The sequence below is a fragment of the Staurois parvus genome, unplaced genomic scaffold (genome assembly GCF_062004578.1).
Source record: "Staurois parvus isolate SC_StPar_1 unplaced genomic scaffold, SC_StPar_1.0 ptg000283l, whole genome shotgun sequence".
NCBI classification, from domain to species: domain Eukaryota; kingdom Metazoa; phylum Chordata; class Amphibia; order Anura; family Ranidae; genus Staurois; species Staurois parvus.
This window is the reverse complement of record NW_028318079.1, coordinates 1662501-1690259: the sequence shown is the minus strand read 5'-3', so window position 1 is coordinate 1690259 and position 27759 is coordinate 1662501. Positions and strand designations below refer to the sequence as shown.

The window sequence follows — 27759 nt, the reverse complement described above, 5'->3', positions numbered from 1 at the left end:
ATAATAAAGTCCGATCTAACCGTCTTATAGGGAATCCCTCCAGTTTTATTGATAATAGTTATTATTCAAAGTTTTTGATTGATTGATACATATATATATATATATATATATATATATATATATATATATATATGTATGTATATATGTATGTATATATATATATCTCAATGTGTGTGTATGTTGAAAAAAAGTGCAGAGACTGTTTGAAGAACCCTTGTGTGAGTGTATGTATATGTTTGTGAGATGGATATATATGTATGTGTATATACATATATATATATTTATTTATTTGTCAGTTGGGTCAGTCACTCTACTCTGCCCTTTATACATCCATCAAACATTAGACAAGAAAATGCTGTCTTTCCTTCATGTGATATTAAACCCAAAGCCAACAATGTAATATTTTGCAGCATACCAATCATTAGATGTGGTGGCTGCTTTCGTTTTCTTTTTTTTTAGGCTTTTCCCCCCTCTGTTTTCACCTGGTGATCTGGCCAGTAACACACCTCCTGTATTAGAGAGCCCTCACTCTGGATGAAGGAGCACAGGGGGCACCTCTAGACAGCAGCATTGTCTGTCTGGGGGTTGGGGAGTGTTAGTTGTACTAGCAGATTTAGATACACTAACAAATTGAAACGGAACTCCAGCTAACACTTTATAAGCAGTAACCGCAAACAGTTTTGCTCCCTTTAGGATAAAAGTTTGACGTAAGAGCTGATTGTTGTAAGCACCCCTGTCAGTGGTAAATGGTTTGTCTCAACCCTTTACCTGCTAAACCTGGAAGAGAGCTTGGTATGTTTTAAAAAAACAGACTTACTGGCCAGATCGCTAGGCACAAATAAGGGAAATAAAACCTAAAAAAGAAAGCTAATGCAGACACTTCATCTAAAGATTGGTAAGCTGCAACTTTTGGGTTTAATACTGCTTCAGTACTTTGATTCATGTATAGTGTAAAAAAAAATGACTGACACAAAAGAAAATTGGATTTACACAATTACTGGTAAGTCAATGACTCAGACAACATTAAAGCCAGAGGATCAAAATGACAGTTGGGCACCTGCCATTTTCAAACAGCAGCTCAGAATTAGCCTTTTTAATGCCGTGCACATACGCTCAAATATAAATGGATGGTAGGACAACATTTACAAAGTGTGTATGCACTAAACACAACACATACAACTGCAAACAAAGGACACTGATGTGAATGGAGCCTTTCATACACCTTTATTCATGTGGTTGTGCATGTTTCCTGTTGTCATCTGCTGAGCCATCTCCTGACTAACACTGTAGAACAACATATGATCATGACAAAAATTTCTGGTTGTGATGGAGAGCCGACAAGGGTGTCTGATGTGCAGATTGCTATGTAATCTATTCTGAAATCCCCGGGGTCACATGACACAGCGGCGCCCTCTTCATACCTTAGAATCTCGTTCAGAGCAGACAGTGAAGCGGAGTCATATCCTGGGGCAAATGGCATAAACCGCTTGCTTGAATATTTACATTTGGCAGCTAGCAAATTTCAGCATAAACCAGCGTAAAAGATGCTGTGTCTCTAGTAAAGGTTACAGGAGGTCAGGAACAGATCAATGCATCGGCAGGAAATCCTCAGAAATGGCTTTTATATGGTAATGAACCTACAATAAAAGTATCTGCAATAAAAAAAAACTGCAATCTGACAAAAAAACAAAACAAAAAAAAGGAACAAAAAAACTGATCAGCCCTTCAACACTATTCCTAGAATTGAAATTCTAGAAATAATATATACGTAAGGCAAAAGGGAAGTTTCCTTACACATTCAATTTGTCACACTTGGTTAGAGGAGAGTCCTGACATCCTAATACAAATGGTTACAAAGAGGATTACTGGATAGGAACAGGCAGTGGGAAGGGTAACAAAAGGTTGAATGCGTAGAATTAATGAGAATTAGGCATTTAAAGGTGAAGTGCCACAACAGCTAAATCTAGAGCTGAAGTATCTATAATGTGAACCGATTTGTACCTAAAGCTCTGGAATCCTTTTCAACTTGGTCTTCTTGCCGAGGCACCACTGCCTTACACTACAGCAAGGCCCCTCACTTACTGAAGAATGGGTAGCAGGGTGCGTCGGTGGAAGGTACTGTGGATGAATGGCAGCCAGTGGTGGATGATATGTAGGAAAACTGGTAATGAGCAGCACTTCTAAAGAGTGGAGGCAAACTCTGTGCAGAGGAAGATGAAACAGGGAGGCGTTTCTAAGTGCAGTATTCCAAGGTCAATTTTTAATACAAGCGGTTAAAGACACCCCTGTTCACATCTGTGCAGGCCGCGTTTTGCATGCCCATGAGAGCCCTTTCATTTGAATTATTATACAGGATTTATATAGCGCCCACAGTTTGCGCAGCGCTTTACAATATAAGGAAGACAGTACAATTACAATACATTCAGTACAGAAGGAATAGGAGGGCCCGGCTCGTGGAGCTTACAATCTAAAGGAAGGGGGAGGTGATACAAAAGGTGATAGCTGCGGGGGATGATCTGGCGGAGGTGATTCAAGTACAGTTCTTAGGTGGAGGTGGGGTAGGCTTCCCTGAAGAAGTGAGTTTTCAAAGATCGCCTAAAGGCAGACAGGGTGGGGGCTGACCAGACATTTCAATGGACTCCTGTGCCCCGGGACACGCAGGAAAAGAAGTCCCTGCACTTCTTTGGAAACGCAGCCCGCACAGGAACCTCAGTTCCCAGTACGGTTGCATTTTCCAGTGTGGGCAACGTGCCATTAGAAGTAATGGCACCCACTCGCGGGTCCGCATTTCTCTGTGCGGGTGGTGCGGCTGCACAGATTCCGCAGCAGCACCACCCGCACAGATGTGAACCTAGGGTTACAGTGTAGCAGTACAAACAGGCTCATAAGTAATAAGTCAATTAAGGGCATTTTCGCAAAACAATGGAGCCGCTGTGCCGGCCAACAGCTGCAGGGGGAGCTTCAGAAGAGGTGTCAAAGATGGCCGCCGCTCTCTCCGGACCGCTGGAGCGCACGCTGTCCACAGACCGGAAGTGACTTGAGCATGGACCGGTCTTGAAGAAGGAGCTCTGCACATGCTCCGAAACGCGTCATCGCTCCATGCTAACGTCACTTCCGGTCCATGGACAGTGTGCGTTCCAGCGGTCCAGATAGAGCAGCGGCCATCTTTGACATCTCTTCTCAAGCTCCCCCTGAAGCTGCTCCGTTGCTTTGAGGAAATGCCCCAACATTGACAAATTACTTATGAGCCTGTTTGTACTGCTACACTGTAAGTGTTTTTAACTGTTTTTATGAAAAATTGACTTGGTAATACTTCACTTAGAAGCACCTCCCTGTTTCATCTTCCCCGCACTTACTGAGACTTCTCTGAAGAATACATTGCAGTTGAGCAATACAGCCTAGTCTAGGACCTGCTCAGCCTGTGATTGGATAATAAAGAAGCAGCAGCATAGGGATCAGATCATCAGTCTTTTCTTTTCCTCCTCTCAAGAAGTTCCCAGTGCTACAGGGACAGCACTCCTAATAAAGTAGAGCCAATTTGTCTTAGGGCTTCTGTCACTAGGTTGTTTTTTTTTTTTTTATGTCCAGTTTGCTATTCAAATGTAAATGTAGGCTTTTGAATGGCAAATGCAATGTTTGACAAGAAAAGCCTGTGTTTGACTGCAGCTCAAGCACACCTCTATAGACTTGCTGTGTCCAAAGAAGCACAGCGCAGCACACTGTGTACTGCCAAACTAAAACCCATCTCTGGGCAAATAAAAAAAAAATGATCAGAACACTACTGCAAAGGTTAATTTCTTGTTTATGCCTAAGGGAACAATAAAAAGAGACTTACTTACCTGATCCTCCGTTTATCCCCACATTTAGTCCGGACCTGCATCATCTGCACCCCCCCATGCTCCATCGGTCTAGGGTTTTGACATAATCAATCCTACAGCAGGGTCCTTAGCCTTGCACTGGACATGAGGACGCCAAGGGGGCTTTAAACTTAAAGGGATTTTGCTGACCTGACGTTGAGGTCCATCAACATGTTTCCTTGGGTCCTTGTGTTAGGTCTGTGTAGAAATACATTTTACTTTACTGGAGCCAATAACTGGATTTGAATAGTTGCCTTCTTTATTTCTGTCTGAAGTTCAGCTCTAAAAAAAAAAGAAAACCTCAACCAGTAATTCGGTGAATGATGATTTCTTTGCTTGATTACATGGTCCGCAATCCAAGGTGCCCTTCGAAAGTAGAGGCACCACATTAGCACAGTGGCTTTGTAAACAGGAGCATTTGAATTAATGCCTTTGAAAACCCAGACATCTCTGGTGATCAGCTGCACATACTCATCATCATACACCCTTTGTTCCTCTGCTGCTTAGTTCAGCCATTGAAAGTGAGGAGAGGAAGCCATATGCATGTCATGATTTAGAGATTAAGATGGGGTTGAAGACTCTCTTCAATCCATGTGACAGTGTTGGGTGCTTGAGCAGCCGATCGCCAAGCATCAGTCTTGTTATGTGGAAGAAGGGGAGATAGTTGCACACTCTTCATTCCCTGAAAGTTCATGGCATAGGCAAAGCATAGGTTCCATCAACATGAGACAATTACCCACAGCCAAAAACAGCTAGATGGGGCAATTGTCATCTTATCTCTATGACCAACTATACAATACTGTTTGTGCTTTAGAGACTGGCCTCCCCCATAGTTACTGACCAGGGCCATGGTACAGCTAGGAGGAGGAGAACAATGTACGAACACACTTGAAAACTCCATAGCTAGCAATAAATAGCCTTCCTATGGCCATTATGTGAAGGCATACACTCTAATTATAGAGTCCCCACCGAATGAGAACTGGACATATCTCCTGGAAACAAATGGTGAACAAAGACTTTGAGAGCTGGACATGTCTCCTGGAAACAAGTGGTGAACAAAGACTTTGAGAGCTGGACATATCTCCTGGAAACAAATGGTGAACAAGGACTTTGAGAGCTGGACATATCTCCTGGAAACAAATGGTGAACAAAGACTTTGAGAGCTGGACATATCTCCTGGAAACAAATGGTGAACAAGGACTTTGAGAGCTGGACATATCTCCTGGAAACAAATGGTGAACAAGGACTTTGAGAGCTGGACATGTCTCCTGGAAACAAATGGTGAACAAGGACTTTGAGAGCTGGACATACAGTTGTGGCCAAAATTATTCAACCCCCACTGAAATTGAGTGTTTTGGCCAGTTTGACATTGCTTTTGATCATTCAGTCATCTTGCTTACATTTACATTAAAGAGGCACTTGTAGGTCAGACAAATATAACATAACAGTTATAATGAAATAACCACAAATGTCTTTTCTGTGCTCACAGCATTATCAGTTTTATTCAACCCCCAAGTGACATTCAATCTTAGTACTTAGTACAGCATCCTTTTACAGTTATAACAGCTTTTAAACGTGAAGCATAGCTTGACACAAGTGTCTTGCAGCGATCTACGGGTATCTTCGCCCATTCTTCATGGGCAAAGGCCTCCAGTTCAGTCACATTCTTAGGCTTGCGCACTGCAACTGCTTTCTTTAAGTCCCACCAGAGGTTCTCAATCGGATTTAAGTCTGGTGACTGCGATGGCCACTCCAAAATGTTCCAGCCTTTCCTCTGCAACCATGCTCTAGTGGACTTGGAGGTATGCTTGGGATCATTGTCCTGTTGAAAGGTCCAACGTCTCCCAAGCCTCAGGTGTGTGACGGACTGCATCACGTTTCCATCCAATATCTCCTGGTACTGAAGAGAATTCATGGTACCTTGCACACGCTGAAGCTTCCCTGTACCTGCAGAAGCAAAACAGCCCCAAAGCATGATTGACCCTCCACCATGCTTCACAGTAGGCAAGGTGTTCTTTTCATCATAGGCCTTGTTCTTCCTCCTCCAAACATAGCGTTGATCCATGGGCCCAAACAGTTCTAATTTTGTTTCATCAGTCCACAGAACACTATCCCACAACTTTTGTGGTTTGTCCACATGGCTTTTGGCATACTGCAGTCGACTCTTCTTATTCTTTGGAGACAGCAAGGGGGTACGCCTGGGAGTTCTGGCACGGAGGCCTTCATTACGCAGTGTGCGTCTTATTGTCTGGGCTGAAACTTCTGTACCCACATCTGACAAATCTTTTCTCAGTTCCTCAGCAGTCACACGGGGACTTCTCTCCACTCTACGCTTCAGGTAGCGCACAGCAGTCGAAGTCAGCATCTTCTTTCTGCCACGACCAGGTAGCGTTTCAACAGTGCCCTTTGCCTTGAATTTGCGAATGATGCTTCCTAAGGTGTCTCTTGGTATGTTTAACATCTTTGCAATCTTCTTATAGCCATTGCCCTTCCTGTGAAGAGAAATCACCTCTTCTCTTGTCTTCCTGGACCATTCTCTTGCCTTCACCATGTTTGTAACCACACCAGTAAATGTCTAGAAGGAGCTGAGTATCACAGTCATTTTAAAGCTGCCTAATTGGTGCTTATTATGCTTGATTGCTGCTCGGTGACATCCACAGGTGTTTTCAATACCTGATGGAAAGCACCTGTATGAACCTCTGTTCTTCAGAGTGGTAGTCTTTAAGGGGTTGAATAATTGTGGCAATGAAGAAACCACATAAGAACCATTTACTACTGTATTACATAAACAATTGATGTCATTTTAGTTGCATTTGGGTAGTTACAACGTCCTTGTAGGATTTGATTCTGAATACAATTCCAAATGTACACTATAGTCCCTAAACCCCTTTACAGCATTGGGGGTTGAATAATTTTGGCCACAACTGTATCTCCTGGAAACAAATGGTGAACAAGGACTTTGAGAGCTGGACATATCTCCTGGAAACAAATGGTGAACAAGGACTTTGAGAGCTGGACATATCTCCTGGAAACAAATGGTGAACAAGGACTTTGAGAGCTGGACATATCTCCTGGAAACAAATGGTGAACAAAGACTTTGAGTTACTGGCATTCTGATAACATTAGTGTCAGATTAACGCCTAAACTCTGCTAATATGTATTATCTTTTTCGGCAAGGAAGTAGAGTATAACATTTCCTGATTAGATTTAATAACTATTTTAGCTGGGGCCTGTGCTATCCTGAAAGTTCAGATCTTTGAAGATGCTGTAGACAGCTTTTTCAAGTGATGTTCCTGACCTAGGGATCATGTACTAATACAGGCTGTGCAGGGATAAGAAAAGCTTCTGATTGTTGGCTAAGCTCGTTATCATATAGAGATTTCAGCATTGGTTCCTGGTTGCAGAGATGAGCAGATGTGTCACCACTAATTGTTCTTGGTGAGACATCTGTCTACCATATGACACTGTGAACACTGACATCAAAACAATGCCAGGTACACAATCTTTAAGGGTTAGCCCTCTCAAACCTAATTTAAATTTTTGTTAAATGTTATATAACCTTGGTCTGTACATCTGATGTAGACACAGGGGCGTACTGACAATTCATGGGGCCCCTGGGCAATAGGGGATCATGGGGCGCCTGTGTTCTTGCCCAAACTCAAAAAAGCCTTTGAAAAAGGTACCAGGGGCATCTCATGGGGCACCTACTGACCCCGGGCCCTCGGGCAGTGCCGAGTTTCCAAATGGTCAGTCCGCCCCTGTGCGGACAGTATGATGGGTTCAAACAGGCCATCTTGGATGTGCCTCAAGCTGGCTACTGTACCCACGCTGATGTGAGAGATCAGCAGTGCCTGCCCTGGATCCCGGTTCTTATCTGCGCCGCGACTCCCGGTTACTGCGCCTGCTTTCCTCGCTTCCTCCTGTGGGACCCGCCTAGAGCGCCAGCCACGCAAAACCTTGGCATTACAGCCATCCATTTGTGAGGTGCAGCACAGATGACATCCTCCTCCTTACATATTGATGCCTGATATCTACCCACATCTTGTGAGTTTTTATAATCTTGTGTGCAATAAACTTTTATATTCCTACTGCACTTAGTCTGGCGCACTTCTCTTTCTTCTCTGGGTTCAAACACTCCCTTTTGGACTGATTTATTTTATATTATGGAGAACATAGCAGGATTAGCTAGAACACCCAAACCTCCCAGGTGGGCAGGGAGATCCTGTTGTTGGAGTAACCAAGATGTGTAAGAAGCCAATGGCTAGTTTTGTCCAGAAGGCTCCATCTAAAACTAAATGATCACCTCTGTGTATGCTGGCTCTTAGTAGATCTAAAATAAGGGCCTGTTTACTCCATGTGTTAAGTGCAATGGTGCAACAAGGTGCTATTGACTCAGAATGGCTCCCAAACTCTCCTTTCAGTGGATGTGCCTTGAAGTGCATGCACTATTTTTTGACAGCACAAAACAACACACATTGTTGCAAATATAAGGTGTAAATAGGCCCTTACTAGATGACATTTAGGGCTCATTTACACTTGTTTCGACTTCAACACACATTAAAGCAACTACTGCTTCAGCACGCTTTTTTTATGTGTTTTTGATGCTTCAGTGCTTTAGTGATGCTTTGGTGACGCTGTAAGGAAGCTTGGCAGAAGCCCTGTGTGTATGTTGTGATTTTCTATTTGCTTTAAAAGGGCCCAGTAGAACCGCAGCTCAGTAGTACCCAGGGGCGGACTGACAATTCATGGGGCCCTCGTGCAATAGGGGATCATGGGGCCCCTGTGCCCTTGCCAACACTCAAAAAAACCTATAAAAAAGGTACCAGGGGCATTTCATGGGGCCCCCTACTGACCCTGGGCCCTCGGGCAGTGCCCGAGTGCTTGAATGATCAGTCCGCCCTTGGTAGTACCCCTACTCAGCAGATCCCCAGCTCTTTAGTACCCCTGTTCAGAATTGGTACCTTTGTGCAGCAGATCCCCAGCTTATTAATACCCTCATTCAGCAGATCCCCTGCTCAGTAGTACCCCCAGTTTTGCTGATCGCCTGCTTAGTAGTAGCCCCCAGCTCTGCTGGTCCTTTGGTTTGCTAATCCTTCTCTCTCCTCCTGCTCACCTCCCACTATATTGTTACCATGCTACCAACCATTATTATCATTATTCAGGATTTATATAGCAGTTTGCCCAGCGCTTTACAAAATAAAGGGAGACAATACTGCAACAATACAGTTCAATACAAGAGGGTTAGGAGGGCCCTGCTCCTTGGAGCTTACAATCTAAGATGTGTGACATTACTAGTTTCTCCTGTTCTGGTCTGCCAGCTGTGCTGATCCTACACCGCTCAGTCCTCCCTCTCCAGTCCATACTCACCTTACATCCGTGGATGTGGACATATGTGACATCTGCACCAGACTCTTCCAGAATATATACATAAATTGGAAATGACTGCTGATACTGTCTTTCTGGTTCACTTCTTGGTCTCCCAGTGTATTCTGGAATATCTAATACCTGCAATACCTCCAAAATAAAGCTAATCAAAAGCTGTGGGTGCAGTAAGCCAGCTTTGTCATACATTTCTATTGAGACTCTGAAAAAGCTTTGAAGCACCATGAAAGTGACATGGGGTATAATTTTTGAAAAAAAGCAAACGCAACGTGTGAACGGGACTGTAAGCCATTTTTTTTAGTGACAGGGGCTTTGATTGGCATTTAGAGCGCTTTAAAAAAGTCTGTCCAATACCACATTTTGAAAAGTGTAAAAGAGCCCTTAGTTTAAAACAGTGTGTGTCATACAAAATTACTTTTTTCTTTTTTTTTTTTTTTGTTAAATACCATTTCAGTACTGCTGATCTCCTCCAGCATCTTTCAGACACTTCCTGTCTACATGCACTCACACAAGCTTCAGTTACATTGTTGGTTCTGGCTTGGCCATGAATCAAAAGACCATGTCTGTGGGGTGTCCCTCAGTACAACTGCTTGTATTCTTTACTAGGGGTACACACAATAGGGTGGCAACACAAGAGCAGCAAAACTGCAAATAAACCGTTGTCACCCCTTAACAGGAAGTTCCAGAAGGACAGGATCACTAATTATTATGTAATAAAAGCTGCAGATTTAAATTGATTAAAACATCTTTCACCCCCGGTTCACATCTATGCAGGTGGTGCCGCTGCGGATCCGCATGAAAATCCATGCAGCCGCACCACCCGCACAGAGAATTGCGGACCCGCGGACGGGTGCCATTAGTTCTAATGGCATGCCGCCCGCACTGGGAGACGCAACCGTACTGGGAACCGAGGCGGCATTTTCCAAAGTAGTGCAGGGACTTCTTTCCCTGCGTGTCATGGGGCACAGGAGTCCATTCAAATGAATGGGCTCTCGTGCCCGTGCAAAACGTGGCCCGCACAGCTGCATAGGTGTGAATCGGGGGTAAATGTCACTAAATTGTTAAAGCTTATATGGTGTTTTTTGGGTTTAGATCTACAGTAAATGCTCATCAAGCACTCTATATTCACGGGCAGCACAGTGGCTAGGTGGTTAGCACTTGGGTCGGTAGTTCAAATCCTAACCACGGCACCATCTGCCTGGAGTTTGTATGTTCTCCCTGTGCCTGCGTGGGTTTCCTTCAGGTACTCCGGTTTCCTCCCACACTCCAAAGACATGCTGATAGGTGAATTGGCTCCTGTCTAAATTGTCCCTAGTATGTGTATTTATGAATGTGAGTTAGGGACCTTAGATTGTACACTGATTGCACACTAGGGACTGATGTGAATGTACAATATATATGTAAAGCGCTGCGTAAACTGACGGCGCTATATAAGTACCTGAAATAAATAATTTAAGTAAACCCAATGACACCGTACACACAAAGCAAAGTATTTCTCCTTTGTTCTGCATTGAAGGCACTTTCTGAGACATATGTTGGTGTTTGACGTTGCAGCCTCCCCACTTCTCAGCACATTCATGCCAATAGACCCAGCATGGGAAATCACTAACATAAATGCCTCATGTGTAAAATACCCTTTCTGAATTTTAAAGGAAGCCTACACATCTATAATACGTAGATCTATATTTACAGTGGGTAACAAAACACTATGCTTTGTTATGTATTTGCTTGATTTATGCCTTAGAGTAAACTGGCAATAATGGCAAGATAATATGTTGTCCTCCCTACATTCATAATATTAAATATAAGGGAATTGCCTAATTAGATGCTGCAGTTCCAATCCCTGACAGTGTTTTGACTCCCAGCTGTAATTAAAATCCTCACCGCTGTTCTCGTTGACTAATCAATGTCAGCAACTCGTATTGATTCCCATCTCGCCTGCCTCCTTTTGTCTACATAATCATACCTTAGGAAGGTCTGGCTGCATGGGAAATTGAAAGTTTAAAAGGAGGTAGAAAGAAATTTGACTTCTTAGTGTCCTCCTGTGCTCAGCGTTTGATGCTGTTGAATAGCCCCCTGTGAAGAAAAAGGCTGCCTTTTTAAGTATGTGTTTTGTCTAGCCGAAATCTAGATTTATTTGTCTGCCTCCCTTATTATTCAGCTTAATAAAGTCTATACGGCCATTTCATTACCGGGAATTAATTTTTAACGAGGTTTAAATATTGCCACTGTGTAGCCACAAAGGATCAAAAAGAAGGGATTTCCGCTCTTTTACAAGACGGTTATTGATTGTTTAATGGATAAGATCACTTTTCTACAAAAAATAATAAATGCACATTTTTTTGCAGGTAAAAAAATGTGCATTTATTACTTTTTGTTGTAGGAGCCTTTAGAGTATTGCACCAGCGATCAGTAGATTGCTAATGCCATGCAGGTCTCTTTCAGACTGGCAGTGTATCTGCTTGCTTGTACACCCCATATCAGCAAGCTGATACGTCTAAGAGAAAGACTCGGTGAACTAACACAGCGCCTGCTAGTAAATAGGTAACTGCAAGCCAACAGCCGCAAAGGCTTACGTGATTGTTGTCCATTCATTCACAGAACACTATGAATGAATGATGTGGCCCTGTGGGTGGAGCCCCGTATGGCTGCATTGTTTTTAAAAAGTGACAGCTAGTATGAGGAACCTCTCCCCTTACTACTGTCATGGGGGGATCGGGCGGCGGCTTCAAGTTCCAGAACATGTTACATAATCCACCTAAAAAGAGGTGGAACAAGTTCCCAATGGTGAACTTGTCCTTTAAAGTGTCACTCCATCTGTTTGGTGATGGAGGTAGTATACATAAACTACACATTTCAATGGTTTCCTTTATTTTTATGCCTTTGGTCTTCATTGTTTGGTCTTCATGGTTTTATTGGTCTTCATACAGCTTTGTTTTCAGGTTGGGAATTTGTCTTTACAGCTTAAAAAAAAAAAAAAGTATATATATTTTCACATACACTTGCCATCCATGGGTTGCCTTTGTGGCGTTTAAACCACGTGGTCGTCTTTTTCCCTACCTCTTTTTTTTTTTTTTTCTCTTGTGTAGTATAGCAAGGCTTGTCTTTTAACTGCCAATGTGGTTTGCAAAATGACAGTTACTCAATGCATGGTGGGATTAAGGGGCCAATATAAAATGGAGCGTGAATACCAATCTCCAATGAACACTACAGTTTTACGATACGATTTTAATCCATATTGTGACTTGCGTTTTTAAGTGTCATTCATAAAATATAGGTCGTGGTATGAAGTGTCCTGCAGAGGTCTTTATCAATAGAGTTCTTCCTGTTCTAGAGGTAACTTTGTAAATGGAAGAGAGACTTGTCAAATGTGCAGTTGAAGGCCATAACGCTACTTTATAAATGCAGCCCTAAATCTTAGATTTAGATATTTTAGGTCAAATCATTTTTTATTCAAAAGGTTTTTTGAGATACTTGCATACGAAAATGCATGTGAGTACAGAGTCATTACATGAAACACATTTTGAACCGAATATCTACGACTGAAAAAAATCACCATGAATATACAATAACTATGTAGCAAGCAAGATGCCTGAAAACAGATTAGAAATATTACTCTCAAAGATGAGAACCTTGGAACGATTTAGACATTTTAAGCATGGCACAGGCAACATGATTTGAGACCATCTGTGACACATATGTCAAACACGAAGCCTGGGGGCCGAATCTGGCCCGCCAGGCCTTGCCATGTGGTCCTCTCACCTAGTTTTGCAGCAGTCTTTAACGCGGGACAAAAGGGGCAGCTGCCCTGGGCCCTGTCATTGTTGTGGGGCCCAAAGCAACCACCACTTGAGCCCATGCTGCCTGAAAATTGGACCCACCACTGTGGACCAACCAGTTACATGGAGGCAGTGCTGTAATATATTCCCCAGCCAGCATGGGAGGGGGCGCGGGCTGGGGGCGCCACTGATGCTCTAACAACGCCCCTTGCAGCCTGTATGGTCGGGGGGAGGCCGCAGCTCATGGCTACAGTAGGAGGTGGGTTTGGATTCTGAGTGAGAGCCCCAGCCAGACCGTGTTCGCGGATCGCATGGTGAGTTGGCTACAGATAGGTCCTTCTCCCCAAGGTCCAATAGGCTGACTGATTGCATGGATTGTTTCCTAACCCTAATCTGTGGTGTCCACCATTAAGAGCATGAGCCACCCCCGTGGCAGCAGCACATCTTTCCACTGTCTCCTGCTGCTTGATGGTGGGATTTAAATGTGTTGATGTGCACAGTGCAATTGATCTGAATGTGGGTGAGTCCAAATGGCAGGCAAAATATTTCACTGCAAAGCAGAGTTCCTATTTATTGTCATCTCTGAGATGTCCAAGCCTTACTTTATCCTAAGGCTGAAAGTGGTTGAAAAGGGTGACATTTTTACCTTCATGCATTCTATGCATGAAGGTAAAGAAACCTTCAGTGGGCCGCTCCCCCCGCAGCCCCCCAAAATTACCTGAGCCCCCTCTCGATCCAGCGACGTGCACGAGAGCCTCAGCGCTCCTGAGTCTCTCTCCCGTTGGCTGAGACACAGCAGCGGGAGTCATTGGTTCCCATTGCTGTCTATCACAGCCAGTGAGGAGGGAGCTGGGGGTGGGATTGAGCCACGTTCTGTGTGTCCTGTTGGCCCTTGTGGGCCAAAGAAAATGCTTGTCCAAGGTCCAATCAATTATAACGATGGCCCTGGCAACCATACTGCTGATGTGGCCTGCAGTGAAATTGAGTTTGACACCCCTGATTTATGAGTTTGTGTGCATAAGCATTGTGAAGGAGTAAGGGAGTATTTGGAATGCTATGTCTACATTTTGAACTGATTCATACAGAACGGTGTTCATTTGCATTAATTGCTGCATATGGTAAGCTTTACATTTGGTTTGCAACATTCAGCTATACTATGCAACTATTCTACATGTGAAATACAGGAGGACACAAGTTATTGTGAATGCAGATATAAGCCACAAGCAATTTAAAGGCAACTTAGATTCATTACAAAGGCTAGTTATTTTCCCTCATGCTGTGTATGACCTTTAAGTCTTCCACCTGCGTACAGAGCCTTACATGAGAACACTAGTATATAGTATACAGTAAATGAACTTTTAAACATGGTAAGAAGTATATGGGGAAAAAAGGATTGTAAAACCTTTTGTAGTTTTAGATAAAATAAGGAAAAGTAAGGTCTCATGGAGACGGGCCGCTTGGCCCTTGTGCGTCAAATCCTGACATTTTCGGGCACAGGTGCAGCATCCACCCCCGCTGCATGGGATTTTAATGCAACAGAGGCAGCATTGTCCATTCACTACAGGAATGTAGCAGCTCACTGGATTTCTGGCAGGATCAACATGTATTTGTCTGTGCTTGTAGCATTTTTAAAGTTACAAAGTATAGGGAAATAATGCAGAGATTAAATGCATATTTATATATATTCAATAGAGAAGATGGGATTTTCAGGGTGCATGAACATGAATACCAAACATATTAAAAAGTTATTTAATTTTTATTTCGTATTTTTATAAAAAAAAACAGAACAAAAAAGGAAACAATACAGAAACCTAAAAACAATTTCAGTATTAAGAGTAAAACTGAGATTCAATCTTGATTATATAATTGTAGTCACTCCCTACGTGTTTCGCCCTCACAGGCTTTTTCAGGGGAGGTTTTTTTTAAGAGATTTCAAACGTATCTTTATATATATTTTTCCCCAGGCATACATATAAAAAATATATATAATTTGAGTAGTGGGTAACTATGGTAAGCATTCCTGGTGATGGTATAGTTTTTCCTAACCAATCGCCATGAGTTAAAAAAAAAAATGAATACTATAATTACACACATTAAACTGCATACAGTTATAATACAGTCATTTTTTTCTAGTGCTCCTTTAAGTAGATTGGAGTTGTCATTCAGTACTTTCAAGCAGACAGCTTTGACTTTGTTTTTCTAGTGTGATGTTCCTAGATCAGATCGCTGGTATTGGAAAGGATAGTTGGTAGAATTTACTGTAACAGATGTGATGTTCTATCATTCCTCCCAACCAGCGCACCCACTCCCGCATTTCGCCCTCTTCTTAAATGGAACAGATTGTAACACTGATTGAATGCCGGACCCTAGAAGCCATTATAAAGATGGAAAAAAAAATGCCTATCCAATTTTCTTCAGTTCCAATATGTTTCCCATCACTGAGCAATGGGACTTTAACTTGACCTTCACCTTGTGCTATTTCTAGACAGAACAAAATAATCTCTCCACATGGTCTGTTTGCAATTCTAATGTCGAATTTGTATTTGCAACTCTTAAAGTATTCATTGATGAGTTTAAAGAGGATTTGCAGGGTTTCTCGGAACTCAATAAGTGCTTAAAGAGGTTCTCCACTCAGAAGAGTGGTCAGTACCTAGAAATAACATTGGATCCATCCGCTCTCTGCTACTTACCAGTTTCTTGTAGTACCCCTCTGCCAGTTCTGGTGAATGCAGCCCTTTGAAAGTAGGATGGTTGTGTGGGCCTCCCCATGAAACAACCAGCATCAAAACATGTTTTGAAAATTCACTGCCTAATGATATCCTGAAGTGAGGTCAGAGGTCATGAATAGGAGCTCAGGGAAGCAAGTTTAGCTATCTGCAGTGGAGAGTTGCTCATGCTGTTTTGATCAGTGTCTGGAACTCTGCTATATCTGTTTTTGCTGGATTTCTCCTTTGCTTTTCACAAGCCAAAGGCGTATGTTCAATTGATGTCTGACAAAGGGGGCATTCTGTATATCTGTACTCTACCTAGCATCAAAACTGATAATATAGCTTGACAGGGAACCTGCTCAAGAAAATGTATAAACTAATATTACTGGTAACATGCGGGCCCCAAGTACCTATGTGTGTCTTCTGAGAATGCAAGTTCCTTTGTGCTTGGGGAACACCCTAGGCCATGGCTGTATATGGGGCCTGGACTGTTCTCCAAGTCGAGATTAAGCCTCTGCTCTCCTGGCCATGGAGGTTCTCCCATTTGACAGTTGAATAAATTGGTGTGGGCCTAGTGCCAGGAAGTGGTGTGCCATAATCTCAACTTAAAGCCCATGCCGTGAGTGCTCAGATGTAAGGGATGCAGGTCTTGTAGACCGTAGATGTGACTAAGGTCACATCACTGACCACCCCTTTCAGGCCATTCACAAAACAGAGCCTGAGGCTGTGTGGTTTGTGAATGGTCTGGAGGAGAGTGGGATCTGCAGGGCTTACATCTGAGCAAGTACAGAAGCTTACTTGGCCATCTCTGCCTCCTGCATGTGAAAGAACAAATCTGAAAGCTGAAGTATAAAGCCAGCATGATGGGAGGTTTCTTTTCTGCCATTAGAATGATTATCGGCGCTAAAACTAGCAATCTTTTGTGTGTCAGGAGTTTGGCCATAAATAAATGGCGTGACCCTGTATACAATCTGGACATTGGATCCAGGTGTTTCCCTAGGCACAAAGGTAATGATATGAAATGAGGAACAGACGGTACCTGTTAAACACCACAAGGCTTATGCACTTTGCTGGACATGACAAGTTGACTTTTTAAACATCAAGAAAAAAAAACGTACTCAGTACAGCTTTGCAATATATTTAGGTTTCCCTGTGTTTTATCTCTTTAAACAGAAAAATTACTGTTGTTGTGCCAGATATAGAGTGCTCCTACCTTCCTGTTGAGGCTGACAACACTGAAACTGAAGAGTGCAAAATCTGGTGTGGCTGTGCATGGTAGCCAATCAGCTTCAAACTTCAGCTTGTCCAGATAAGTTATGTCAGTAAAACCTGGAAGCTGATTGGTTTCTTTGTAGAACTGCACCAGACGTTGCACTCTCCAGTTTTAGTAAATCAGCCACTGCGTATTTTTGGTTCTGAATTCCAAAACACATTGGGGTTGATTTACTAAAACTGGAGAGTGCAAAATCTGGTGCAGCTGTGTATGGAAACCAATCCGTTTCTAACCTCAGCTTGTTCAATTAACCTCTTCAGGCCGGCAGCACACAAATGTGCGGCCTCCCGGCGTCTGGGCCTAGACGCCGAGCGGCCGGACATTTGCGTGCAATTAACAAAAAACATATGTGCTGAGAGCGCACACCCTGCGTGCTCCCGGCACACATGTCTGATACTCACGGAAAGGTCCCGGTCTGATCTTTCCCGATCATGTGACTGCCGTGATGACGCGTCACTGTGGTCACATGATCCCTAAACCCCGTCCCGCCTCCCGGCTTCTGAAACTCTTAAAGGGCCGGGAGGCGCCGGTGGGAAGGGGTTAAGTTTTGACAATCACACCCGAAAGCTGAGTGGTTTCCATACAAAGCTGCAACAGAATTTGCACTCTCCAGTTTCAGTAAATGGACCCCATAGTGTCAGCCCTGCCTTCTTCATTCTGATGGTTTAAAAAAAGAACACAGGCCACTCATTTCCACCCCCACATCTCCATAACCCCTCCTTGTGTGCAGGAAGTTTTCAGCTCATGATGTTTCTGGGAGAATCAACACGTATTTTTTTACTCATCAAACAGATGTAATATCTATTTTATCTGTTTGATGTTTTGAATTGTATATTTAGCAGACACAAAAAGAAGAAAATTAAAGAACTTCATTGTAAGACAGCCCATACCAGTGGGTTGAATAAAAAAAAAACTGACTTGATTCCCCCTCCACACGTTTGAGGTGAATGGGGAAATCCTCCCCACTGGGTTATTGTATTCTGACAGCAGGGAGACTTCCTTGCCTTCAGAATCCACTGATCAACGTTGCAGGCTGTAACCTACAGCACTTATCGAGTGTAGTTTGGCAACAGCTGGAGGGCCGCCAGTTTGACACCCGTGGGTTACATGCTATTAGAAAGAGGTGAATAACCCTGGACACAGACAGATGTGTAACCCCTCATGTAACCTCTACATGTGCATTTACCCACAGACAGCTACGGACACATTAGTCTGCTGTTGGCCTGTCATCTATTATTATTATACAGTATTTATATAGCGCCAGGTTTGCTCAGCGCTGTACATTATAGTGGGGGACAGAACATGAGACAATACAGTAACAAAACAATACACGAGGGGTTCGAGGGCCCTGCTCTTTCGAAGCTTACAATCTAGGAGGGATGGGATAGTGGTACAGGAGGAAGTGGCTGTGGGGGATGGAGTGGTAGGAGGAGTGGAGGAGATCGGCTGTTAGGTGAGGGTGGGGTAGGCTTCCCTGAAGAGATGGGTTTTCAGTGTGTGCCTAAAGGTGAGGAGGGTAGGGGACAGTCTGATGGATTGGGGTAGTGAGTTCCAGAGGGTGGGGGAAGTCCTGGAGAAGTCCTACATTCGGGCGCGGGAGGTGGAGACCAGGGAGCTAGAAAGTAGGAGGATTCAAAGAGAACACAGCAGCTGCTACTAAACATATACACCAGTGATTCTGGCTGGAAAAATCCACTAATTCCTGCCGCCCTAATTGCCCGTGGGAATGAGGCCTTAGGGTTTACATACATTTTAAGTTAACTTTAGTGAATGCAATATCCACTTCTATTGTCCCTCATTCCTCTGATATAAAGCACCAATAAAAGAGAAAAAAACAGTAAAGGGTTGTATGTATTCTAAAGCACCATCCTCCCTGGACCGCCATAAATTTGACTTTTGAAGCAATAAGAAATTGCATCGTGTATTCAAGCAACCAGTCTCAAGCAGTTACACCGTAGGAAATATATAACTCCGTGAAACTCTGCCAGACCGCGTTACCGTGGAAAGAAAACTGGGTCGCTAGACTCTTGCAGAAAGGCCGTCTCTAATGACGATGATGAGAACAAAACAGACAAAACCCCGTCCGTCTCTGCAGATCCTTAACAATGGGACAATAACCAAATAAATAAAAACTTAAGTGAGTCAGACGTGACATTTGTTTGCTTTTTGTCTTCGCAACCCCCTGAACTTCAAATAACCTTGAAGGGCAAAAATCCCAAATGTATTCATGCACTTTATTCCCAAACTGCCCAGTGTTCTTGTGGCATTTATCAAACACTTACTCATGCATTTTAACCTTTTGAGTCTTACGAGAGATTGGAAATGTTTCTGGAGGAAATCATGTTCTGAAGCTGCCCATGTACTGGCAGAGCACACCACCAACGCTGTCTTGGCTGTAGGCTAGTTTTGGCCACAAATGGTGCCAGTAAACCGCCAATGTGTGGGCACCTGAAAGTGGACTTAGCAGCAGTCATATTTTTTCATTGTAAGTGAACTCATGCTAAGTTATGATGAGCTCAGGCGTGTACGAACTAGGATCTGAACCCATATGTGCAAGACCACCAGGATGTGGTCGCCTGTAGGAGCCAATTGTCTGTGGCCAGGCATTCTCCACCCCACACCCACATGTATACACGTCCCTTGTATATGTGCAGCTCTAGGGTGGGGAATGCCCCGTCCACAGATGATTGACTCATACATCCGACCACTTCCTGGTGGGCTCACACATTTAGTCATTGTGTTCTTGAGCCTAGCTCTTCATTTTTTTTATTCGAAAAAGGTCCATTGATGTCTAGCTTTGGCTTTAGCCATTGTGAGAGCTTTGGGGAGCCATGCTTACACTATGGTTTCTTTCATTAAGATACATGGCACAATGGGAAATTGGTATTCTTTGTGCCTTTCCGGTTTTAGTTTGAGAAAATTTCACGTTTTTGTAAAGATGTAAGTCTAAATAAAAATGGCAAACACCCTGATTTATAACTAGCTTTTAAGGTAAGGTGCATATGGAAACGGCTTTGCATAGAGCAAACAAAACATTTTTATTTCCCAGTATACTTGCCAGATAGCCAGAGAAAACAAAACAACGCTAGCAAATTGGCATTAACAAGAGGTTTCAGTTTCGCAACGTTTGCAAATATATGTGAAAGCCACACTGCCTCATCATGGCCCCTCTGTATGGTGCAGACCTAACTCTAGCCTATGGAAGACTTCAAGTTGGAGCATGTATAGAAATGGATAAATAAGGGCAGGTATGCCTGGAGGCATCCCATTCCTCAAAGCGGAACTGACGTTCTGCTGTAAGAAACAGCAAGCAGACCCGGCTTTTACTGCAGAAGAGACATGCACTGTGAACCCTACTTGTCTTCTGATTGTCTTCATTGGTGCTGCAAACTGAGCTGCGCATGTGCAGACAGTGCCAGGCCAGTCTCTGAGTGCTGGGATGACTATCTCCTGCGCATGTGCAGACAGTGCCAGGCCAGTCTCTGAGTGCTGACGTTACTATCTCCTGCGCATGTGCAGACAGTGCCAGGCCAGTCTCTGAGTGCTGGGATGACTATCTCCTGCGCATGTGCAGACAGTGCCAGGCCAGTCTCTTGAGTGCTGACGTGACCATCTCCTGCGCATGTGCAGACAATGCCAGGCTAGTCTCTGAGTGCTGGGATGACTATCTCCTGCGCATGTGCAGATAGTGCCAGGCCAGTCTCTGAGTGTTCAGATGACTATCTCCTGCACATGTGCAAACAGTGCCAGGCCAGTCTCTGAGTGTTGGGATGACTATCTCCTGCGCATGTGCAGACAATGCCAGGCCAGTCTCTTGAGTGCTGACGTGACCATCTCCTGCGTATGTGCAGACAGTGCCAGGCCAGTCTCTGAGTGCTGGGATGACCATCTGCTGGGCATGTGCAGACAGTGCCAGGCCAGTGTCTTGAGTGCTGGGATGATATGCATGGGCAGGAGTGATTCCGTCCCCCACTGGCCAATTAAGAGGATCAAAGATGCCGGCAAGGGACGAACGGTCAGGTAAGTGTTCACCTTTTAGTTCACACCAGAAGCCAGCACAATGGCAACTAAAGGCATCCAATGTGTCCCAACATCAGTACCAGCAAGCCGAAAATGGCAACCGCCCAATTTATAACTAGCTTTATAGATAGAGATAGGAGCTCCTGACAGTGCAGATCATTAGCCTTTGTCCATAGATCTTGTGCTATCGGCAGGTCCATCAGGTGTGGGAAAGGTAATTTTTAATAACAGTACATTCCAAAAAGGTTTATGTACCAATTATATATAAATATTTTATTTTTAGTTAAAGGTCTACCAGACCCTTAGACAGCAGTACAGCAGTTATATATTATAGCTACAAATTATCCTCAATCTGTAGACTCAGAAAACACAACGTACCTGTATTATAATGGCACTTTTCCTTTATTAAAAGAATATCATTTAATGTGCATTTAATGAATACACCTCAAATGGTTCACTTCCAGAGGGGAACAGCTGCTTTATTGACTAGTAAATGGCTGCATAGAACAAGAAGATATTAGTTTTCTTTCTCATAATAAAAGCACTTGAAAAGAGTCTCCATGCACCGTATTAAATGTGTTCTTAAATGCAAATTTGACAACGTATGTATCTTTTATTGTGATAGAAATTACTGCATTCAGCCTTAGCAGGAAAGATGTGGAGGCATAAAAACACAATTAAGGCCTTTTTATTCAAGAAGCGCCGGGGGGCTGACAATTCATACACTGCTATATTACTACTTGTTAAATGAGGATTCTGCAAAACTACGACTACAGTTATCGAATCAAGAAACAGTTATTTGTAATAACTTTTGGTACAGTTACAGATACCTAGTAATTTTCAACAAAATGTTTGGGCAAATATATAAAACCCTTTGATTCATTCATGTATTCAGAATTCATTTTTTTCCATTAATTTAATGTTTTATACCAAGTTGCCACATGCTTGCCTTAAACTGTTCGAACTTCAGCCAATTAATGCTAAATGGGATGACATTTGAGCCCTGTTGGCACCACCCAGCTCAATATACTTTAATATGAAAAAAAATACTACCTAAAATAAACCCAAGTGGTTAGAAGAAAATACCGCGCCCCAAACTTTCAATTATCTTTCCTTAATCCATAACTTAAACCACGAAAACTCAAATAAAATAGTGATATATATTATCCTTGAATTTACTGTGCCACATAATTTATAATATATTTAAAATAAAATGTGAAATAATAAATCAATTTTATCTATTTAAATCCACTGTGCCTTATTCAACTTAATTGATTAAATTCAGTATAAGCGTGAACAATATATGAAAGTGAAAAAATATATAAATAGAAAAAATATATATTTATATATATAATTGTCCCAATTTGATTTTTTCACACGTGGTTTCAATCTGTGCTCCAATATTAACATTTATATGCGCTCACCTCCATATTAGCCTAGTTAAAGGCAGACATAACTTTTGTATTCAAGTTAAAGATGATTTTCTAGATATTGTAGTTAAAATCCTCCAAGATTGGATGAGCCTCGGATATCCTCTATATTCTCCTGGGTAAATCACTGCTTGTGTGCTGATCTCTCCCTCCCTGCACTGCAGGGTTTCACTCCATCCCTCTGCTCCTCTCTACAATTTTTCCCTCGTTTTAGCAGTGAGAAAGAAAAGATATATAGTGCCTTATTGTTTTTATAAATTGTAAATTTATTTAGTGCCCCATATGCACTCACATGATATAATATAACTCGCTTTTGGGTATCATAAAAGAACTGCTACTGTAAAAATCCAGAGAGCCTCCTCTGTGTGTCTTACACACACAGGCTATACTCGCCGCCTGTCGCTGGGTACGTGGTGACGTCAAAGCCCCTTCCCTACGCGTTGCACCACAGAATCATGTGGCTTCCTCAGGGGGATATGATAGCTATGGAGCTGCTTGCTATGGAGGCACCTGACATAAAGGAGGATCCAGAAGAGCCTGCGGGGGGACCCAAGAAGTGGAAGATCCAGCCTGGCAGCAGGTAAGTATAGACTTGCTTATTATATTACAAGAAAAAAAATGAACCTTTAGTATCATGTTAAGCTACAAAGTATATTGGGGCAACTGGCATTAAATTGTCGTAGTGGGGTAGCACATGAGAGATTCACTCCACTGACACCAGTAATGGGGCTCTATTCACTCCACTGACACCAGCAATGGGGCACTATTCCTTTCTTTGATATCAATGATGGGGCACTATTGCTGCTACTGATACCAATTACTACTGACCACAGGCATTGACCACCCACCCTGAGACATTGTTTACTCTCATTGACACTGGGGCATTTTCTGCCCCCACTGACCAATGTCCAACCCACCTAAGATTTAAGGAGCATTAAACTGGCCTTTCGTTTCGAATGTTTGGAAACCCCTGGTCCAGGCAAAGTGCATATTTAATCTGTTACTATAACCTGTTTAATATGTTTGATGAGCTAAAAAAAAATCCAAAACACAACTTGGTCATGATAAATGTAACTACTGAATGGTGCAATAACATTTTATATATTTATATATATATATATATATATATATATATATATATATATATATATAGTGTGTGTGGCATCTTAATTGGAATGCTAGTTAATATTTTCTTTTAGTTAGAGGCTGAGTAGCAGCCTGCAGAAATAGTCAGAGGGTCAAACTTGGAGCAGTCTCTAGGACTCAATGGGTGGGGGTGAGGTGGAGCTGGTCTGCACTCTTATGGGATTCTGACCACTCTCCAAGCAGGAGGCATGGCATGGGGTCAGGACAGCCCTTAAGACTGATTGAGCCTGTTTAGTAGCAGGAGAGTTAGAAGAGAACAGGACCTGGAGTGCGGAGCATGGGAGGAGGCCCAGGGAAGAGGCCTACCTCCAGGAGAGTTGCTGACAGGAGGAAAGCTGAACCTAGCCAGCCCCCTAAGAGAGGACAATCTGTGGAGCTAAGGAAGGAGCTAGCTTAGCAGGAGGCCTGAAAGCAGCTACCACCCTGCAGTTTACAGAGGAGCGACAGTGAGTGCTTCTACACCCCCTGGATGGGAATAGGGGAAAGGGGATTTGGGTGGGAAACTTAACTAGCCCTAGCTGGACTGTACTTTTTAAAAGTCAGATTCTAAATTCCCTTGTCCAGGGATTTCTACGCCAAGAGAGTCTGGAAAGCTCTCCAAGAAGAGAAGCCCTCTGAGCACTTGTAAATAGCTTCAGGAAGTTATCATCTGTTTAACAGTTCCTTGGGCATCCCATGTATCCCTCATCCCTATCCAAGTTCAAATACCCTAATAAAATACAAAAAAACAAGTTCAAGGACTGTTTACTGTCTCTGGAGTGCAAAGCTAAAAGGAAATGCTTGGCTGTGCAGGACTGTAGAGGGACCCAAATCTCTAGCATCTCCTAAGGGACATAGTGCTACATATATATGTGCAAAGTAGTTTACATCCATGTGTATTCTGTTTTAGAGAACTGATCCCGATCCCTTTGTATTCTAAAAAGGATACGCTATTCCTGGTACTTCCTCCAACGTATTGTGATAAAATTACGGATGCAGAAGCAGCTAAATCTGTCCCCTTAACGATTTATTTTTTCTCGTTTGGCAGATGACATGGAGGCTATTCCTATCAAACAGTTTGTCAAACATATCAGTGAACTCTATGGCAACAATCAGCATGGATTTTCGGAAGAATTTGAGGTAGGAAATTTATGTTGAAGATCTTTTCTTTATAGAGGAACTGTAGTTGCTGACTTTTATGAAACACATGCTTACCAGCCAATGAAGTCCAACACCGTCTTCCAAGCACCTGTTGCTTTGCACCATGATCTTGCATTCAGGAGTTAGTAGTCACGTCCTGAGCACCCGCACTTGGCCCCCTACTGCACGTGTATAAGGTCCAGACTGTTGGGAGGCTGGCCCTGTAGCTTCTTGGGATGTGCAGTGTTATACCAGGAGGTTGGGGGGGGATGTCTGGGGGGACAACATCCTCTTGGTAAGGAATGAGGAAGTAGGTGTGAGTACCACTTAAAATATCCCCCCAAAAAAGAAAAAAAAAATACTGTGATTGTGAACGATGGTAAGTTTTATTTTCGGACTAAGGCCCGCTTTAAATTTTTAGCAGTGCAGGTCCAAGACAGTGAGCCTAAGCTGCTGCATAAACTTGCTGAATTGCAAGAAGGACCCTAAAATGTGTGTTTTTATGTACTGAGTACCTTGGGAAACCTAATACCTGGGAGTCCCTCGGTTATGCAAATTTAGACCTCAACTCAAAAGGACGAGCTCCTACACCTCGCTGTTGGTCTGGGGGACTCTTCATCTATGAAGGACCAATGCAGTAGTGAGGTGCTGAAGTCAGTGAGCCAGTCACAATCTTCCAAGATGAAGTCTAACTGTTAATAATTCCGGTGTTCTTTAAAGTAAACATTTAATTAGAGAAATATCTGGGCTGCCATTGCCAATATCTTCCTGAAAGTAATAATTTTACCTGTCTGTTATGCTGACCTATTGACTCTGATACTTGGGAGTCCCTGGCCTGAAACATTGTGAAAATCAGAGAATGTTGGATTTTTGTATTGCCAAATGTATTCTATAAATGTAAGCTATCCAATTCCATTAATATAAAGTCAAGTAGTACATCCTGCTATTTATCAGTTAGCAAATCTAAATAGATTGCAATGTGTGTGGCCGTTTTAAGAGCTTACTTGACTGCATAGAAATGAATGGATTGTTTATCTATGTGTTTACACTCTCCAGTTGTTGGAAAAGCTTCTTTCCTTTAGGCCGGTTTCACACCGCTGTGCTGCGGTTTGGCTGCAGCCAGTGGTGTAGTTTGGTTTTGTGCTGCCCAAGGCAACCAAAAAATCGGAGGCAATCCCCCCGGGGAAGAGAGCCTGATACCAACCAACATTCCTCCCCCCCATGGAAAGATGGAAAGAGCCTGACATTGACCAACAACACCCCTGCCCCCCACCCAAGAGAGCCTTCCACTAACATGCAACCCACCCCTCTTCCTGGAGAAAGAGAGAGAAAAGTCGGGCTTTGCATACACCGTCAAGCAGCCTGCAGCCTCTCTCAGATCCCACCTGGTCCCCATGCCGCATGTGTCCCTTCTTCTGGGGGGCAGTGCTGAAAATTACTGCCCTAGGCAAATGCCTTGTTTGCCTTGTGGTAAATATGCCCCTGGCTGCAGCTCAAGTGTACCCACAGCTTTCATGTGGTTAACCCATGGTTTTGCATAGACTTTCTACTATATTGCGCATTTTTGTTGCGTTTTCTAAAAATGCACCAAAAGTCCCGCATGCTCCAACTTCGGTGCGTTTTCGGAAAACGCACCAAAAATGCACAATCTAATATAAAGTCTGTGGGAAGCTGCAAGTTAACTGTATAAAAACTGCTGGATATACCTATGCTGCGGCCAAACTGCAAGACATTACTGTGAAGTCAGCCAGTAACACTTCTTTTGCAAAGTGACAACACTCACTTGCTGTACTGTATCAGGACAGCAGAAACAGGACTGGACTACCAAGAACGCCTCCATTCCTTTGAACATAATATAGATGGGGTTGGGGACCCTGTAGTCATCAGAACAATATCAACAAGAAGCGTGCAAGATGGGTAGAGAGCACAGGAAGTTATTAGATGACAAGATTTCTGGCAGGATCAGCAGGTTTTTCTTGCACTTTTCAAATAGACAGAAGAAAACGCTTTCAATGGTATACTTAACAGACTCAAAAGGACCAAATAGGAGTTCATTTTTAGGGTACACCTGAAAGTAGAACTCTGGGCAAGTGTAATAATTAACAAGTGTCTCATTGGTGGAAACTGTATATGAAAGATAAGTGAATATTTACAATTACAGGTAGCCTATCTTGGTCTCATGTTTAAGCATGTGAAGACTTAGTGGGTGAGGTGACCGTTCCAGTGTAATCTGTGCACCATGGTGTTAGGAGAAGGGGGGGAGCATTTTTAAGAATAGCTAGGTTTAGCATGAAATTATACTTTAAAGTGTTACTAACCCAGGACCCTGCACTCACTATATCTGGTCTCCCCGCACACTGCATTCACTATATCTGGTCTCCCCGGACCCTGCACTCACTATATCTGATCTCCCCGCACACTGCATTCACTATATCTGATCTCCCCGCACACTGCATTCACTATATCTGTTCTCCCCGGACCCTGCATTCACTATATCTGGTCTCCCAGCACCCTGCATTCACTATATCTGGTCTCCCAGCACCCTGCATTCACTATATCTGGTCTCCCTGCACCCTGCATTCACTATATCTGGTCTCCCCGCACCCTGCATTCACTATATCTGGTCTCCCAGCACCCTGCATTCACGATATCTGGTCTCCCAGCACCCTGCATTCACTATATCTGGTCTCCCTGCACCCTGCACTCACTATATCTGGTCTCCCCGGACCCTGCACTCACTATATCTGGTCTCCCCGCACCCTGCACTCACTATATCTGGTCTCCCAGGGCCCTGCATTCACTATATCTGGTCTCCCCGGACCCTGCACTCACTATATCTGGTCTCCCCGCACCCTGCATTCACTATATCTGGTCTCCCCGGACCCTGCACTCACTATATCTGGTCTCCCCGGACCCTGCACTCACTATATCTGGTCTCCCCGGACCCTGCACTCACTATATCTGGTCTCCCCGGACCCTGCACTCACTATATCTGGTCTCCCCGGACCCTGCACTCACTATATCTGGTCTCCCCGCGCCCTGCAC

The 27759-nt window shown here is 43.4% G+C and overlaps 1 protein-coding gene across 2 annotated transcripts in view; it reads left to right on the top strand.

Moving 5' to 3' along the window:
- Positions 1-27759, top strand: part of PTPRG (protein tyrosine phosphatase receptor type G) — a 715101-nt gene that overhangs the window by 610999 nt on the left and 76343 nt on the right. For both annotated transcript variants that reach the window (XM_089682035.1, XM_089682036.1), the window contains one exon: positions 24623-24714. In XM_089682035.1, the coding sequence (XP_089538161.1) occupies positions 24623-24714 (92 nt within the window). The remainder of the gene's footprint in view (positions 1-24622; positions 24715-27759) is intronic.